At 36.1% G+C, this 18,905-nt stretch overlaps 1 protein-coding gene across 4 annotated transcripts in view; it reads right to left on the reverse strand.

The window, feature by feature from the left end:
• The window catches only part of PHF14 (PHD finger protein 14), a 158,425-nt gene that overhangs the window by 16,004 nt on the left and 123,516 nt on the right, over nucleotides 1–18,905 (reverse strand). For 3 of the 4 annotated variants that reach the window (XM_079786514.1, XM_079786509.1, XM_079786510.1), the window contains one exon: nucleotides 827–997. The exons of the other annotated variant lie outside the window; for it this stretch is intronic. In XM_079786514.1, the coding sequence (XP_079642640.1) occupies nucleotides 923–997 (75 nt within the window). In that variant the 3' untranslated portion in view covers nucleotides 827–922. Of the gene's footprint in view, nucleotides 1–826; nucleotides 998–18,905 lie in introns of those variants that run through there. 4 annotated transcript variants of the gene reach the window in all.

The following is an 18,905-nucleotide window of genomic DNA, read 5'->3' on the forward strand; positions in this document are numbered from 1 at the left end:
CTCACGGGGAGGAAGTTGTATTTCTGACATTCTCTTATAAGCCTTCCAAGGTTGTGTCTCTTACTTTAAGCAAGTCTGCCTTAAATAATCAAACAAAGACATCTATCAAAAACATTTGGCTCTGCAAATAGCAAGTAGGTTCTTTGCTCCTACTGTAGTTGGAAAATGATAGCTTGGGAATTAGAACCAGGGAAAGAAAAATGGCTGGTTGCTGAGAACTGAGAAAGATGGGAATCAAAGAAATTTTACAGAATCCCTAAGCCAAACAGGTGCAAACTGTTCTTGAAATGTCCAGGAAAAGTGTATAGGGCCCAGTACATAGTAGGTCCTTAGTAAATATTTTATGAATCAAAAGTTATGGCCCTACTTCTGCCACAGAAAATGTTACATCATTTCTTTTTAGCTTTTACCTGCAATCCTAGGATATTAAGTGATATATAAATTGATATATGTTGAAATCAGAAAATGGTCTTTCATCTTGTGGCATTGGTTGATTTTAAGTGTTTTCACGTGCACTTGTTCACTTTTGAACTATGCTGGTTTTTCTTTACAAATTTAACTGGAATTCTGTTAAGGTCCTTGAAGAAGACAACAGAGACTAGTAAGGGGATAAAAGACTCAGTTTTCTTTCAGGTCATTCAGATGTACTAACACTTAGGTTACAGATAAGAGAAAAATTGTCTCTATTCTCAAATTTCAGTTAAGAATTTTAAAAATATATATTTTAAAGGCCTAACTTTTATATAAAAGTTTAAATTGCTCTAAAAACATACAAATTTCAAATGCAAGCTCCTATTTCATTTTCAACAACTTTATTCAGAACATTTTGCAGATTAAGATTTTACAATTAACATTTTACAATTAGAAATTTTATCTACTACTACATAAGTTGCAAACTTTTCAAAACACTACAGAAAATCCTTTATTTCTTTGGATTTTTCTGTTCCATGCTGAGCTCCTGAGATATATTTTTTCTTTCAGCTTCATTTTCATCTTCCTGTGAAATAAATTTTAGAAAACATTAAAATATAAACTTTAGGGCATTTTTATCGGGTATACTTAATACATTTTAACTCTATTTCTCTGAAGAATTGACTATTATGATTCTAGTAATCCTAGGGAAAAGGCTATAACAAAATGCAAAAATTATGTAACATTTAAATATTTATATTGGGTGCTGTTTTATACTACACATTGCCTAAAAATTTCTATATTTTTAAAGTAACTTATTTTATCAACTACCTAAAAATGTCTTTTGAAATCACACCTGCCACTAAAAAATGTCCTTTTAAAGGGGGTGAGTCAGGTATTTTTACTTCACCGTTTGATGAAAAACAATAAATTTAACTTCGGAGACACTATGTGCTCCAAGCATGGCATTTTTGTGTCATCTAGCATACTTTCTTGACAGGTCTGCCAATTTTCCAATTACTTGCACCACCATATGTTATCTGAAGATCAGTCAGCTCTAAAATAGGAAACATGGGCATGACAGACTAGAGAAAGCTTACAATTGTCTCCAGCTTCGATTCTAGGTGGTGGCCTCATAACTCAGAGCGGGTTCCTGTGGAACATGGCGAATAAATGAAGTGACATCACGTCTGGTTCCACAGGAACAAAGTGTTTCTGGTGTTCATTATTAAACGGCGACCTCCAAAGTATAAATAATGAGAATCTGGAAAAATATTTCATCTCATAATTTGAAACCCATCTCATCATATCTGTTCCTTCAACAATACCCAAGCACAAAGCAGTCTTGCTTTTCTAATATTTTTTTATTTATCAAGTAAGATCTTTCATTTTTAAAGGAAGGAAAAAGCATTGCCTAACTCTTGCCTGAGTTAATTAAAGCAGTAGAAATTTCTTAAGTATCTCTAGATAACAGTAATAATATCAGTATCACCAAACGCATAACCCTGTATCTTGTAAAACAAATTTCAATTCAGTTAAATCATTGTTGAGTTTTGCTTAGTAAACTGATCATATAAACAAATGCAGATCATGGTATACATATTTGTTTTCCATGAAAAACCACACTTTACCTGTAAACATTAAGTTGGAGAAAGCTTCCTTTATATATTTTATCTCTAAATTCAATAGCATTAGTGATTCAGACTTTGTCGACACGAGGAAAGTAGAGAAATTATCAATATTATCAACTAACCCGAATATTATAGCTATGTAAGGGATGGTGTTTCATATATCATCTTGGCAATGTAATTTTAATATATTTCTCTAAGCATAGAAGGCCACTGTAAATATTATGTTCTGTTGACTCTTGAAAACCTCTGAATGAACCAGTAGTTTCCACTTTTAGAAAAAAATTTCTAGAGGTTACATTTTAATTACATCATAATAAAAAGTAACTACTACTCTACACTTTCCACTGCCTTCTTCAGACAAGACACTGACAGAAAGTATTAAATCAGCAGGTAAAAGTGGCAAGAAATGTTTGTTAATTAGCATTGAATTTGTCTATATATTCCTCAAGGAAGGGCTTTATCTTTTTTATCATATATTCCTACCATCAAACAGGGCACACACATATATATATAAAGAACCAGGGTCTGTAACGTCCAAAATGACTGAATGGATGACCGAACATTTGACTGCGGAAGGGGCTGCGGATCAGGCCCAGAGAGAGAAGCAGGGTCTGATCCCCAGCCTCCATGGCAGCTGTAGATCAGCCCTTGCCTCTCTTTCTCTCCGGGCCTCACCAGCAGTGCAGGGCTGCTGATCAGCCCTGCCTCTCTGATCAGGCCCGGAGATAGGCAGAGAAACCGACCAATCAGAACCAAATCTGGGTGAACTGTGAGGAGCCAATGGCTGCCTAGGAGGCGGAGCTTTTGATGCTGACTGGCATAGAAACCAACCAATCAGAACCAAATCTGGGTGAACGGTGAGGAGCCAATGGCTACCTAGGAGGCGGAGCTTTTGACACTGGCTGGCATAGAAACTGACCAATCAGAACCTAATTTGGGTGAACTGCGAAGGCAGAATCTAAGGTGGGGGGTGAGGAGGGGTTTTAAGGGCAACAGCTGTTTGGTGTAAGGTGTAAGAAAGCAGTTTAATTTTTTAATGACCAGTTTGGCAGTATAGTGCATATGACTGCCTATCAGTCCAGATATAGAGATTATGTATTTTTGTCTGCCAAGAGCATCTCCTCCTGATGAAAAAGGTGCCCCCCCCCCCATTTAAGCAATCCTATCCTATATAATCTATCTATACTAATAAAAGGGTAATATGCTAATTAGACCAGGTAGACCGGCCATCTTCTGGATGTCTGATTGCCTTCCGGACAAAGCCATGGTGGTGGGGGCCAAGGTAGAGGCAGTTAGGGGTGATCAGGCCAGCATGGGAGGGCAGTTGGGGGCAACCAGGTTGGCAGGGGAAGGCAGTTGGGGGCGAGATCAGGCCGGCAGGGGAAGGCAGTTGGGGGCGAGATCAGGCCGGCAGGGGAGGGCAGTTAGGGGCGATGAGGCAGCAGAGGCAGTTAGGGGCGATCAGGCAGGCAGGCAGAGGCAGTTAGGGGCGATCAGGCAGGCAGGCAGGTGAGCAGTTAGGAGCCAGTGGTCCCAGATTGCGAGAGGGATGTCTGACTGCCAGTTTAGGCCAAATCCCACAGGGAATCGGGCCTAAACCGGCAGTTGGACATCCCCCAAGGGGTCCCCGATTGGAGAGGGTGCAGGCTGGGCTGAGGAAGCACCCCCCCCATGCACGAATTTCATGCACCGGGCCACTAGTTTAATATATAATTGGAGTCCAATGAATGTTTTCTGAGCTATGTGAAACACCAGAGTGAAAATTGAATAAAAGAAAGTTCTGCCTAAACTAATATATAATTTGGAAAAGTGTAATATTCTTTCTTACCCAGTAGTCACACTGCTAGCTTAGAACAGTACTAAAAGCCTTAATAAGCAAAAATGCTTGAAGCAAAATCAGCCAAGATAGCTATTATCAAGTTCATATCCTTTATTATGTACAAGAATGGAGCCGTTATCATGTGGAGTCTACTAACTTCCCACACCAATAAGACCCACTGGTTTAAGAAGCTTGGTTATCCATTTTTCCTAGCAACCTTCAATGATGCTCTAAGTCAAAATAGGAATGTAAAGGCTTAATAATGTCCCTGAGGGCTAGGAAGTATCTATATGCTTTACTTTCCTATTTAACTAACTTTCTTAATATAATGCCAGTCTTTTTATTGTTAAATTTCTCTGAGTAAGAAAATATGGCTTGTCAATGCATGTCTCTTCTAGCATTGCCTTCTGTTCAGGACAGGTGCAAAATCTGTTGCACATTCTCCTCTATGCTGAAGACATGTCTTAAAATATCTTGCCTTTCTATGCCTTTAAAACAGTTGTCTAAGTAACAAGATCCAATCTCTGTCTTCCTTTGTACAAGGATAGCTGTGACCTGGATGGAAAAAGAATTATGGAGGGGTGGAAAGGCATTTAACCCTTACTGCTAGAGTATAATTCATCATAACTGCTATAGAATCGCATCATGAAAATGATCAAAATAACAGTAATAGATGAATTAGAGACAATAAAGCTCCAGAAAGGGTGTTAGAGGTTGCTTTGGCTTCTTCTTCTACTTTTTTAAAGTGTTTATTTGTGTTTCCAACATTGCAGATCAATTTTTGTTAAGAAAATTGTAACTCGGGGATAATAAAAAACATTAAAATAGTGCAGGCAGCAAGTCAAGTGCCACTGACAAATGACTGAATAATGAATGATAGTGCAAAGAAAGGAAACGATTTTACCAAAGAATTTCTTCACTACTGGATATTAAAGGCAGGCAAACATTTCTCTAATAGATGGCAGGGTTATGTCACTCTTTGTTGAGGAAAGACATCTGTTTGTTTCCCAGGAAAAGACCCTTGCCACGCGGATCATTTTCTTGGTGACAGCCCTGACAGGTTTGACATGTGTTTCATGAAGTGCTCTGGAGCAGTCAGCAAGAAAATGTATCCTTTGGGGCTGCTGGAAAGTAGACAGATTTACCTCGTAATGTTTAAGCTTGTTAATTCATACTCCAAAAAAAAGTGTTGATTATAACATCCTTGCAGATCTGCGACTTATGTGTGGAATTTCAAGAATACCCACTCATATAACAATAACATTCATAAGGTCAAGTGACTAAATGTGATCCCTTAGCCATCTTGCTCTTTTCACACCATCAGCATTGTTGTAGTGAGAACACTAATTTCTAGGCACCTATGGACCATGTAATTATGGTCTAATGCAAGCATGTCAAACTCAAAGGCTAACACGGGCCAAATAAACAAGGTTTAAGCTTATGTGGGCTGCAAAAAAACAAAAGCTTCAATTTTCATAGAAACATATGCTGAATACAAAGGGCTGAAATAAGTAAGTAATCGTTAACATAAAATAATAGAACATTTTAATAAAAATTAATATTTTTTCTTGAACATTAACTTACCAGACACTGAATAACTGTGAAAATTAATAAGCATAATGCAAATAAACCTATTTTTTTTGTTCTATGAAAGAGAATATTTCCTGTTGTGCACACCAAGCAAATCAGTACAAGACTAATGATGTGGCAATCGGCTGCTAAAATATTCGCTGCTGGTATTAGTGGAGAGAAGTGGTGCGCCTGCGCGTAAGGCGTGTAAGGGAAATGAGTACACATGTTTATAGTAATCAGGCATTAGCGCACATTGTAGTTCATTATTAATAATTATGTATAATAGGATAGTGTAAAAATTCAGTTACAAAATTTTTATTAAAACGTTTCTTACATACCGTTATATTGGCTGGGCAGCAAAAGTATTCCTGTGGGCTGCATGAGGCCCTTGGGCTGCCAATTTGACATGCTTGGTCTAATGCTTCCAGTGACATGAGACTAAAATAGTTATTCTAACAGAGAAATAAGTAAAAACACTGCCATGTTTATCTATACTAAATCCCTCTTACCACTGAATAAAACTTTCAAGGTTTTGTTTAAAAGTCATTCAGCTTTCACTTGCACCATCAATTTGCAAGAAAAGTGCCCTCTATTTTTCCTTATTTACAAATTTGACTTATTTCTCATGATAGTTCAAAGAATGGAGGCCAATTAATAAAACGTATCCATCCAGCTTTTCCTTTCTCTTAAGGAGGTAACCAACTCCAGACAAATTCCAATTATTTAAGCAGCTGAAATTTCTACAGCTCAGGTAATATTCAGATTCAAATTACAGCCTTACCCAGTTTGGCTCAGTGGATAGAGCCTCGGCCCAAGGACTGAAGAGTCACAGGTTCAGTTCTGGTCAAGGGCACACACCTTGGTTGCAGGCTCAAACCCAAGCTCTGGATAGGGTTCGAGCGTGAGGGAGGCAACCAATCAATGTTTCTCTCTCTCTGTTTCTGCCCCTCCCTTCCACTATCTCTCTCTCTAAAAAAAAAAAAAAAAAATCAATAGAAAAATATCCTAGGGTGAGGATTAATAAAAAACAAAAGCATTACTGTCCACAAGTACTGATGACTATATTTATCCTGTAGACTGCCAAGTTTTAAATTATTTCTTTTAAGGGTAAAAATTATACAAAGGGATAACTTTCCCCATTGTTTCTTCATATCTTTAAAGATGGCTTTAAGTACATTTAGAGTGGAGAAACCTGTCAAGCACCTCTTTAACCAAGTGATGAAGGTAAACCAGTGATCCATATTAACATTAACCTTTTGGTTGGATGAAGGGCAAATGAGAATTATTTGTATTATTTTGGCAACTTTTCTGTAAGTCTAAAATTATTTCAAAACAAAATGATTAAAAAATAAAAATGGCTACTTAATGAAAGTTTTCTTAATTCAAAGTAAATACAAAATATGCTCAGAGACTTTATGTAGAGAACACTGAAGCATCTGTAGCCACTACACTGAAATAATACAGCTAAAATAAATATTTTGTGTTCCATCATTCTACTTAAAATTCCTTTCTTGAGTACTTCAAATGTTCATAGAGATTGTTATTAATTTTTATTTTGTCTGGCTTTCATGTACTTTCTTATTTTTCTACTCTGAGCATGGATTACTTTCTCAATCAGAAAACATAAACTTTCTTTTAATAAATCCCTTTATAATTTGGCCATTTGAACTATTTTTGGAAATAAGTAAGCCTAATGGGGATCTATGTTTTCAAAGAGAATGATGTCAGCTTTTTTTATTTTACTGAATTTGTTATTCACAGCAGACAAAACCACACAGGGATACAACAGTAAAGTGAAGTGAGAAGATGCAGCTAAACACTACAAGTATTTCTATTTTCTTTAGATTTTAAATATTCCATTGATGACTTAAAGAAGAGTTATTGTAGTTGGATTCAAATGAACAGTCATAATCATCTGTATGCTTTAATAATAAACCTTTTAAAATTGTTAGTATACGTATATTTTGGTAAAAAATATGTAGACACACTTAATCTGTAGTTATTGTTCCAACCTGTGGTTAACTTTCTTTTGTTCCTTTAAAACACATACCAGATATAATTCACAACAGCTTTTAAGATTGTGCTTTTAATAGAGAAAATATGCTAGTGCTGCACAATGAGGAAAAATTTATCTTAATAACTAGAAAAATACGATAATGAAAATGTTTTAGGCAAAATAAGCACGCTCCATGCTTCAGACTAAAATTAATTAGAGTTTTAACGTTGTACAATTCCACCATAATTCTTTAAATAGTACATTTACTTCATAGTAATAAATACTTGGATCATTAAGTAAAGTGCAAAATGCGTGTGATATGCTACATTTAACAACCTTTGGCCTTTTTTTCCGTACTTCTGCATTCAGTTTTCCAATGCATTGAATAAGCAACTGAAGAACACAATTAAATTTCCTGACTTTGCATATTTGAGATTCTTATTTCATTTAATACAAAAAGCAATTAATCTACCATTTTACAACTGAATTCCAACTTTAGTGGGCCATGATAGATACTGAAATGAACTTACAAGAAATGCTTAATTAAATTTATTGTAAAAAAGCGTAAGAGGGTGTTTTTTTTTTCTTATGACAGGAGTTGCATATTTAATTAGAAAGTCTAGGGCTATACTGTAAAATTAAAGTAACTATGGAGGTTCTTGTAAACCTAGTTCAAATACATATGTCATTAAAACAGAATGGAGCTATTTTATACATTTCTATCTTTTTTTTCTCTACTTGATGATTCAAACAAAAGAGAGCTAATCTAAAAATCTCCCTTTATATAATGTTACAAAATCATATCCTTTATTTTAATAGCAAGTAAGATAAAGGGTGATAATGAATTTCCAATTTCATGTATAAGAAGAATACATGAATAATTCTATTTCATTTGTTGACCAATCACTTATCTCTCCCATTAGTGATTCTGGACCAGATCTAGTGGAATAGGTTTGCTTTTTTGAAGTCTTTAGTTCCTCCTGTCGTGTTTTATTTTTTTTTGTGGTGGCTTTGGTAGCATGGAAATGGGGCAATTAAAAGTAAGACTTTGGATTTCCCAAGTATGATTTGGGATCAAGAGGAAATCTCTTTGACCTGGGGAGAAAGACTGTAAGGATTTGCCCAGCCACTTAGGGCGAGTATAGTTACAGTAAAGGAAATGAAGATAAGTGAGAATGGAAGGTGAGAGTCTGGCACAACAGGTAGGATAAAAGAAAGTAAATAAAGTGAATGATGGATGGTGTGTTAAGGTAGACTCTTAAGGAGCATAAACCCAATTCTATAAGCTTATAATCTTCCCATAAACATGAAAAAGCACACCTTTTATATAGCATATTTTATTTATTCATTAATATAAGCAATAACCATGGCACTGGAATTGGTATCTTTCCCAGTAATGCATACCTCAATCTAATCATGAAAAAATGACAAATCCAAATTGAGAGATATTCTACAAAATAAATGTGCAAAGTACTCTTCAAAAGTGTCAAGATCAGAGCCCTAGCTGGTTTGGCTCAGTGGAAAAGTGTCAAGATCATAAAAGGCATGACTGTTAGAAACTGGAGGAGACACGATGACAAAATGAAATAGGGGGTCCTGGACCAGAAAAAGGACATGTTTGGCAGAATCAGTAAAACCCAAATGAATTCTATCATTTACTTAATAATGCTATACTAAGGTTTAGGACTGATTATTGTTCTATGCTCATATCCTATGTAATAAAAGAATAATATGCAAATTGACCATACCTCTGATATACCCACAAGCCACGCCCACCAGCCAATCAGGAGCAAGTACGAAAATTAACCCAACCAACATGGCTGCGGCCACGGAGCGAACAGGAGGCTTGGGTTTCCCTGGCAATGGAGGAAGCCAAGCTTCCTGCACACCCTGGCCAGCCCTGGACTCCACTCAAGGCTACAAAGTTTTAATTATAGAAGATAAATAAATCCCAACAAAAATGGCAGCGGCCACGAGCGAGCAGGAGGTTTGGGTTTCCTTGGCAATGGAGGAAGCCAAGCTTCCTGCACACCCTGGCCAGCCCAGGCCTCCGCTCAAGGCTACAAAGTTTCAATTATAGAAGGTAAATAAATCCCAGATACCAGGGCCTCCACTTGGGTCGCCGGGGGGCATGGCCGGCCTGCAAACCACCACAGGCCCCTCGCCCAGGCTGCCCCACGCCCCAAGGGAACCCCCACCCTGATCCAGGACACCCTTCAGGGCAAACCAGCTGGACCCCATCCGTGCACCAGACCTCTATCCTATCTAATAAAAGACTAATATGCAAATTGACCATCACTCCAACACCCAAGATGGCTGCCCCCATGTGGACACAAGATGGCCAGAAGGGGAGGGCAGTTGGGAGGGACCAGGTCTGCAAGGGAGGGCAGTGGTGGGCGATCAGGCCAGTAGGGGAGGGCAGTTTGGAGGGTCCAGGCCTGCAAGGGAGGGCAGTTGGGGGTGATCAAGCCTGCAGGGGAGGGCAGTTAGTGGTGACCAGGCCATCAGAGGAGGGAAGTTGGGGGCGATTAATATTCTACATAGTGGTCTATGGAATAACAATAATATACCCTTCTACATACTCAAAAGTTAGCATTATGAATATTTAAAACAAATACTTCATAATTATTTGATTAAGATAACCAACATTAAGGACTGTATCTTTCAGAAATAAACTTATGTTTGGAAAGTGAAATTTTAAAACATTACTCCCAAGTGAACAAATTAAGTTGCCTCAAATATCCCTATTTCAAGCTGAATGCTATTTTTCCCAGAGTGAACCCATTAATCTTCATAGTTTTATTGGAAATAAATTGCTCATTAGATGTCTAAGTAACACATCTCCTATGGCACATTAGTTTTTCATGCATGAAAAAAGTTGACTTTGCTTCAAAAAAATTAAAAATAGTATTTTAGAAAATACCACACTATTATTCTCTAATAATGATATTTCATAATCAGTGTCAAAAATAGCCATATTTCCACATCTTAAATTTATATATTTTCACTTAGAGACTATTTTGCTTTAAAGAAAGATGATTAAACATTTTAAACTGTTTCCTTTAAACTGTTATCATGAAACCATGCATTGATATATCCTTAAATTATTCAAAAGAGTAGGCCACTTTACTTTGCAAGTCCCAAATGACTTACGAAGCTCCCGATAATGCATTCATTTAACCAATATTTTCTATGAATTTTTATTCTATAAATATGAAATATTTCTCAATATTCCATAATCTTGGCTATAGGAAATTAGAAAAATATTTCATATAGTGTCATTTAAAAATATTTTACATGAAGAAAACATATTCAGAGAGCTATATAAGCCATTTATGATTCCTATGCTGGACTCCAAAGAATTCTCTTTCCAGTATGACATGTGGACAATTAGAATTGCTCATGATCAATACATTTTAAAGCTTCATATACCTTTCCAAAACAATTCAATGTTTGACCACATTAATGACTTAGTTACACAAAAGGGTCCTAAGTCTATCTTGCAGAATTGATCAAATAATCTCATTTTAGAAGAGTCTAGAATACATTAGTCCCTTGACTAATATTAAACATTTAATTGTTTAAAGATGATCTTAACTTTTTAAGTAAACTCTATTGCTAGAATCCATCCTATGTTCCTCCTACAAAAGTTTATTGAACAATGATTGTGTGTCAGACACTGGGCAAAGTATTAGAAATAATGAAGGTGAGTAAAATGTTTTGTTGCCTAGAGGAGCCCATGTTCCAAAAGCTGTTTCAAATCCAACAATGCTGCTCCCCAAAGATTACTTACGAAAATTTGGATAAACACACATACTGCTTTTCATTTTTCAAGTATCCTGACAATAGTCAGGATTTGTTGCATTATATTTCCTAAATCTCGTGAGAATACAGAAATAGTTAAGGACAAAAGGAAGTATTGGGAAAATGTTACAAAGATCACTTTCTGAGCAACATAAAATATTGCCATTACCTTGGGATGACTGCTCTTCAAATAAGCTCACGTGAGGAGGATTTATTATAAAGGTCCATGGCTTCCTCAATTCTTTGGCAGCTACTAACACAAAAGTTTACTTTCCCAGAAAGAAAAAAATAGCCTCTATTTTAAGAAGAAGATTCATAAGGTCCATGAGGGACTCTTGAGGGCTCTTGGGAATGTTGAGAGTTCAAACTCAAGGCTTAGTATCTTATAACATTGTTAATTTACTGTTTTAATGAAATAGGATTATGGTACTATTACATATATCTACAATACACACTACTTTTCATATTCATTAGTATAGGTCACAATGATAAAAACAAAGCACATGATTTCTTATTAGAAAAATAGGTCTTTAAATAGTTTGATTAAATTAAGCATCTACACTAATAAAAGAGAAAGATACAAATTGACTGTACCTTCGCGACACCCACCAGCCAATAACGATTGAGTATGCAAGTTAACTCAACAAAGATGGTGGGTTAATTTGCATATGCTGGCACCAAGCGGCTGGGGGCAGGGCGTTTCGCACTGCCCCAGCAGATCTGGGCCTCTGGGCAGCGTGGGAAGGCAGAAAGGTGGAAAGGCGGCTCCAGCCAGAGTGAAGGCGGTGCCAGCAGCCAGGGGAAGGAAGGCCCATTCTTGCACGAATCTTCGTGCATTGGGCCTTTAGTATTAATATAAAATTGTAACAAAATTGCTATGAAACTATGATAATTGCTTTAGGACAAGAGTAGTGTTAAAACCAGGAAAAATAAAGTACTTCCATAAAATATAACAAGTGAATCAGCAAGTTTATATTATCATAAAAATAACTTGGAAAAGCTAAATTCTTTCCTGCCTATAGGGAAGTAATTGCCTAATAGACATTTTGGAGATTTCCTCATTTTCAGTCTATTTAGGTTTATAACCATGATAATGGTACCATAGTGGTTTTTAAAATAATGTGAATTTTTCAGATATGGAGGCTACATGAACACAATAATTGTTTTTCCTCCTAGATTCTCACTGAAATAGCCAATGGAAATTTTAAAATATAAGAAAGGGAAAGAGAGAACATATGTCTATAATAGTATAGTAATCTAGGGAAGACTCTTACCACATTCACAAAATATCAAGAATATTTGCCGGGACTCATCAAACCAGGTTAGCTCCCTGCTTCTGGTTTTAACAGTACCTTAGGTTCTTCTTCCATAGCTTTTATCTCATGTGTCTCTCTGATAGACTATAAGCATCAAGAGGACAGGGGTTAGACTATAAGCATCAAGAGGGCAGCAGTTATATCCTGCCATGAACACCTTATACACCCAGCAACTGTTATTGGGCCTTACCCTTATAAGATGCTCAGTAAATATTTGCTAAATGAAGGCAAGAAGGAAAGCTAACAGTGGTAATCTCTAGGAGGGAGGTTATGACTTTTGTTTTCTTTATCTATTTTTCTACTTTTTCCAAATGATCTATAAAGAACATGTATTACTTGCATAAGGAAAACAAAGTAATTAATAGATTTTTAAATGCAGCTCTTAAATTAACCTGCTATTTAATTCCTTACTGAATATACAATAGATAAGTAGCAACATGAAAAAAGTAATAATTAAAATAAATTTATACTGCACGGTTATTTATAAAAAAACATTTACACTAAATGAAATTTATATACCTTATTTGTAAATTACTATCGCATATAGTCTTCAAAAATTGTTTAAAGCATATTTTAGTATATAGACCATAGTTCCATAAAGTTTTATTTTTCATTGTTGGAAAAGGCAATATCTAGTCAAAGTCAAGAAATGTAAATCTGGATTCCCGAAGCATGTCAAACATTTCTAACATAACTAAAACCCTTTTTATCCCTAATTTTTAAGTAATACAGATCAAATGGTATATTGTAGCTTGTTTCTATTCTATGCAAATATTAAACTTTGTAAAAAAAAAAATACAAGCAATACTAAGTCCCAGGCCACATTTTATGTGTGAGAAGAAAATTAAAATCTAGATTTTTTTTCAAATTGACAACTTTTATCAATTAGCCATTATGTCATTAGTTTATCACTATATTTATATGGGATAATTTTTTTGAGAATTAAAGTAGAAAACTATGATCTATTAACAAGTATTTTTTATATTTTAGAAGTTTTTTATGATCTTGCATATATAGTGAGAAAACTATGATCTATTAACAAGTACTTTTTTTACTTTAGGAGTTTTATTTATGATCTTGCATATACAGTGAAAATGTGAATAAAAACATTTTTACCATTATTTTTTCCCTATCAAAAATAACAGAATCTTCTTTAAGCCTAGTTTGAGATCCTGATAGGTTAAACTTATCACACTATTTTTAATAAAATAATGCTCCCTTACTTTAATATATGGAAAACACATATCTTTTCCTTTAAGAAGGAAAATGCTGATGTTATCTTGGTTATAAGCTTGCTGCTGAAATGATTTAGGTAGTTTTCTCTCCCATACAATACCAGGATAAGGCCTTTCTTTTCAAGCCATGAATTATAGGTGGTATTTCAAACCTATTTTATCTGAATCTTTCTCAGAAAAATGAGAAAACATAAATATTTATTCTATATAAACAGACACAAGATGTAGATAAAAATGAACCAGTATGTAGTAATGAATAATTGCCATGAGTACAACTATAAAAACACAAAAGGGCATCAATTATTTAAATTTGAGGATTCCTTAGGTTCATAAGAAAATTTTAAAGCTATAATTTTATGTGTTTGGGATTAATTAATTTGCATTAATAATAAATTTAACATTGTTGTCTACAGTACACTTTTGAGAAAACTCAAAACTATTGTTTTAAAAACTTGTCTAAGAAAGTCTAATGTAAAACTAATAATCAGTAAATCTGCTTAAGCAATTTATTCATTTTATTTTGCTATTTCTAATATTAAATATTCAAAAGGTGGCTACCTAAAATTTTGTAGGCAAACAATTCTCAAATTGAGGAAAATATGCTAGTATTCTTTTTCTTTCATGAAGAAGTACTTTTACAGGAGACTCATGATCAGAAAAAGCAAATATCAAGTAGAAACAGAAATATCACTACTAACGTGATAATAAGCATAAAAACTTATAGGTGCTAGAAACAAACTATTTGAAACTAGGTTTAAAAAATCAAGCACACAGGAGAGGAGGGGTAGAGATCAACCAAAGGACTTGTATGCATGCATATAAGCATAACCCATGGACACAGACAGTAGTGGGGTGAGGGCATGTGCTAGGGGGTGGGAACAGCTGGGGAGAGGTCAGTGGGGAAAAACGAGACATGTAATACTTTAAGCAACAAGGAATTTTTTAAAAAAAATCAAGCACAAACATACAGGAGGTTCACATACACCACTGATGCAAAATGAAGTTGGTAATATACAAAAACAAATCTGTATATAGATTAAACCTCCTTATGGGAAATATATTTAAAAAATTATGCTCTTGATGAAACAGACTATTATATAATGCAATGCAAAGAAAATTTTAAAATGAATTATTTTATATCAAAATAAGGAAATATTTATCTACATATGTCAAACAATAAGCCAACATTTCTATGTTGTATAATGATAGAAATTATACAACATAAGGGGAATCTGAGGTTAAAAGGGATTTAACCAGTAATGTACATAAATGAGCACTGGAGATCAGTACAACATGGGGGAAAGACCAATGGGCTTGTAGACAGAAATTCAAAATCCTTATCTGGGCCCTGGTACTTATTATGGGTCTTTGACAATTTCTTCACAAATCTTCTGAAATTCTAGGTTTCTTTCTCTTTTAAAATTTTATTTATTTTGGTATTTTACTTTATTTTATTATTTCCATCACCATTTATCCCCCCTAAACCCTCTTCTACCTCCACTCACTCCCTTCCCACAATCACCAGGTTTCTTAACCTCAGATAATCTTGAGAGGATTGAGGTCTAAGAGAATTTAACCAATTGATTTATAAAGTCACTTCTATATTATTTAAATTTTGATTCCAACTACTCCAAATGAATAAGTACACTATTATGAATAAAATTTAAGGTGAAACTGGTATTTTCCTCAAATAACCTTGGGAGAAAAAATTCTCTCCCTGTGTTAACTTTATAATTATAACAAACTGATTTTTTAAGGGAGACATTACTTGTTTTCAGGTAAGTGCAAGCACATAATGCCTATCTACTGACTTCTGTTATTAGCAATAATTAGCAACATCAAGGGCGTGATTTAAAAGATGCTTAGATAATACAGTATTCATGTAATCTTTTGTTGAAAAAATTGTGAAATTGTAGTATGCTTTAATTTCATATTAATCCAGAAACAATAGGTTAAAAGTGAGGGGAAAAGTGTCTGTAATCAAATTTATACATGATACAACTGTTCTCTAGAAATCTTTTTTGCCGGTAACAATGATATAAAGAGCTACTATAAATTTTTAGGCATTTCTTATTCTTTGGATTATGAAATATCAAACATACATTCAACAAAATAGCTTGACTTTGCTCATAAGTCAGAATAAATGTGATATTAACAGCACTATTAATAACTATAATTATCATAGCATGTGTTGCCATTCATGGAAGATTTAGTGGGTTTCTGCATATGCTATGCTCTGATCTCCAGAACATGCCTATATAGAATTATCTTTACTAATGAGGAAACTAAAACTGGGAAGGGTTAAGGAATTTGCCCAGAGTGGCACGGCTACTAAGTGCAAGAGTAGGTATTCAAATCCAGATCTGTCTGACTACAAACCTCATGCTTCTCAGGTATATTTCACTTAATTTCAATTTTATATAAATAGACATATAAAAAAAGAGGTTACCTTACAGATAATAAGTATAACAGGAAACAATAATGGCTTCTTGACATTTATGAGACAAGGCTGACAGTGTATCAAAAGATATTTCTCAGGAACTAAACATTTCTCAGTGTCAGCAAGTAGTTGGGAATAATTTAAGATAATGCCAAAACGTGTAACCTACTGCCATTCTACTGGCAGGAAGCCCTTCATTTTAACACAAAGTATAGAAATTTCAATTTTATATTATATAACCTCTTCCAATCCTATCATTTGAGCATCTTAGCTTCAACTTCTAGTTTCTTTACATATGAGAAGGTTGCTATACTGAGGTATGTATGGAGTCATGTATAAGAATGTGAACAGGGGCATATATAAGGATGTGTGTAGGATGATATGTAGGAGTGTGTAGGGAATTGTGGGTCCCAGTCAGAGATCTTTGAAAGTTACTGCTCCAAATAAATGGCCTGATATGCCAGGTCATCTCCCCTACCCTGCTATTATTATGCGGACTTGCTAATCAAAAACATGTATTAGTACATTATTAGCAACTAGAGGCCCAGTGCACGAAATTCATGCACAGGGGGTGGGGGGAGTGCGGAGGGGGGGTTGTCCCTCAGCCCAGCCTACAGTCTCTCCAATCTGGGACCCCTCAAGGGACCTTCATTTTTTCCTCCAGGAGTGTGGTGGAAAAACCTTAGATCACCTTCTTGGATTCTTATAATCCAAATTACCAAGAACACTGCAAGTGGCAGCCTACAGGGAGCTTAGCCAATGAGTTGTCAGAAAAGGTATTTACTCTCAAACTGGTTTGGCTCAGTGGATAGACTGTGGGCCTGCAGACTGAAGGGTCCCAGGTTTGATTCCTGTTAAGGGCATGTACCTTGGTTGGAGGCACATCCCCAGTGGGGAGTGTGCAGGAGGCAGCTGATAGATGTTTCTCTCTCATTGATATTTCCAACTGTCTATCCCTCTCCCCTCTTCTCTGTAAAAAAAAATCAATAAAATATTTTTTTAAAAAGGTGTATCCTCTGCAGCTCATGCAGCCCCTGGGTTGTGATCACTGGGCTAGGGGCATGTCCCTGCCACCTGGTGGTGGCTGCCGGGGTCTCTGCACACCCCGGTCCTGGGCGCCTGGCTGGGGGCATGGCCCCAAACCGCCGCTTCCTGCGCGAGCCTTTGCAAGTGGCTGGGGGCATGTCCCGTGGGCCCCAGGCTGGGGGCATGCAGGGACCCTGGGCAGCACACAGCGGTGGCCACCAGGGTCTCAGCACACCCCAGAGGCCAGCAGCCAGCCCCCGGTCCTGGGCGCCTGGCTGGGGGCGTGGCCCCAAACCGCTGCTTCGTTTGCGAGCCTTTGCAAGCTGCTGGGGGCAGGGTGAGAACATCCCCACATGGCTATAGTGACACGGGGATGTTCCCGCCTGCCAGGCGGCTTGGGGCCTGCACCCATAGGCTTTGAGTGGCCAGGGGGTGTTCTGGGACCCCTGCCGCTCAGGACCTAAGTGCAGGCCTACAGGCTAGGAGAGGCCTGGGTCCGGAGGATGTTTCTGGGACACAGGCTGCTCAGCGCCCACATATGCAAATTAACCGCCATCTTGTTCGCTCTGATTGGCTGTGGGCGTAGCGAAGGTATGATCAATTTGCATGTTTCTCTTTTATTAGGTAGGATAGTACCTTAAGTATATCCTGTGGAATATTTTACTCAACTCTCATTAATTCTAGAAATATTTACTATGCTTTTTGTATACCTACTATACCTTTGAAGGGTACCAAAATTACCTATATACATTTCATTTTTGTAATTTCTTTCTTTCAGAGACAAAGCTAAATGCTTGGCACACTCCAGATATTTGTCTTAACTTTTAAAATTGCCTATAAGGTTAGTGTAAAATAGATATTCTTCATTTAAATACAATACAACTTTTTAAAATCCTTTCAATTTGATTTCTAACCAAAGGCTGATGATTTTTATTTGTCTTTAATTTCCTCTCAATATGAAGTTCATCAAAGTGTGACAATTAGTTAACTAATTAGGCAAACTTGATTAAGCTATTTTTCTAGGTCAATATGTAAAGTTACTCAAATTGAGAGCTGTTTGTAAAATTAATGTTCCTCTGTAATGTGCGTGACACCGAGTCATGTATTAAATACTTTCCAAATATCAGAACAAGTGAGAATACATTGAAATTAATAGTGGCTCTAAAAGGTTTAATATAGATGTCTAATTTTAATAGAAAAATATAAATTATTTACTTTTAAACATTTAATCACCTTTATTTATTTTTTGTTTGTTTGTTTTTGTTAATCCTCACCCGAAGATATTTTTCCATTGATTTTTAGAGAGAATGGAAGAGAGAAGGAAAGACAGAAACACTGATGTGAGAGAAACACATTGATTGGTTGCCTCCTGCTTGAGCCCTCTGACTAGGGCCCGGGCCACGGAGAAGCCTGCCACCAAGGTACGTGCCCTTGACTGGAAAGGAACCCGGGACCCTTTGGTCCGCAGGCTGATGCTCTATCCACTGAGCCAAAGGGGCTAGGGCGAAAATATAAATTATTTAAATATTTTTAAAAATATGTCTTATTAATAAGTGTATAAATTTATAAAATAAATCAGTTCTGTTCTAAGGACAAAGTTTGCTTTAAATTACTCAAAATTAACTGCTTCCAGTAGGACTGAAAGAACATATCTA

Source organism: Cnephaeus nilssonii, assembly GCF_951640355.1.
Source record: "Cnephaeus nilssonii genome assembly, chromosome: 12".
Lineage (NCBI taxonomy): Eukaryota > Metazoa > Chordata > Mammalia > Chiroptera > Vespertilionidae > Cnephaeus > Cnephaeus nilssonii.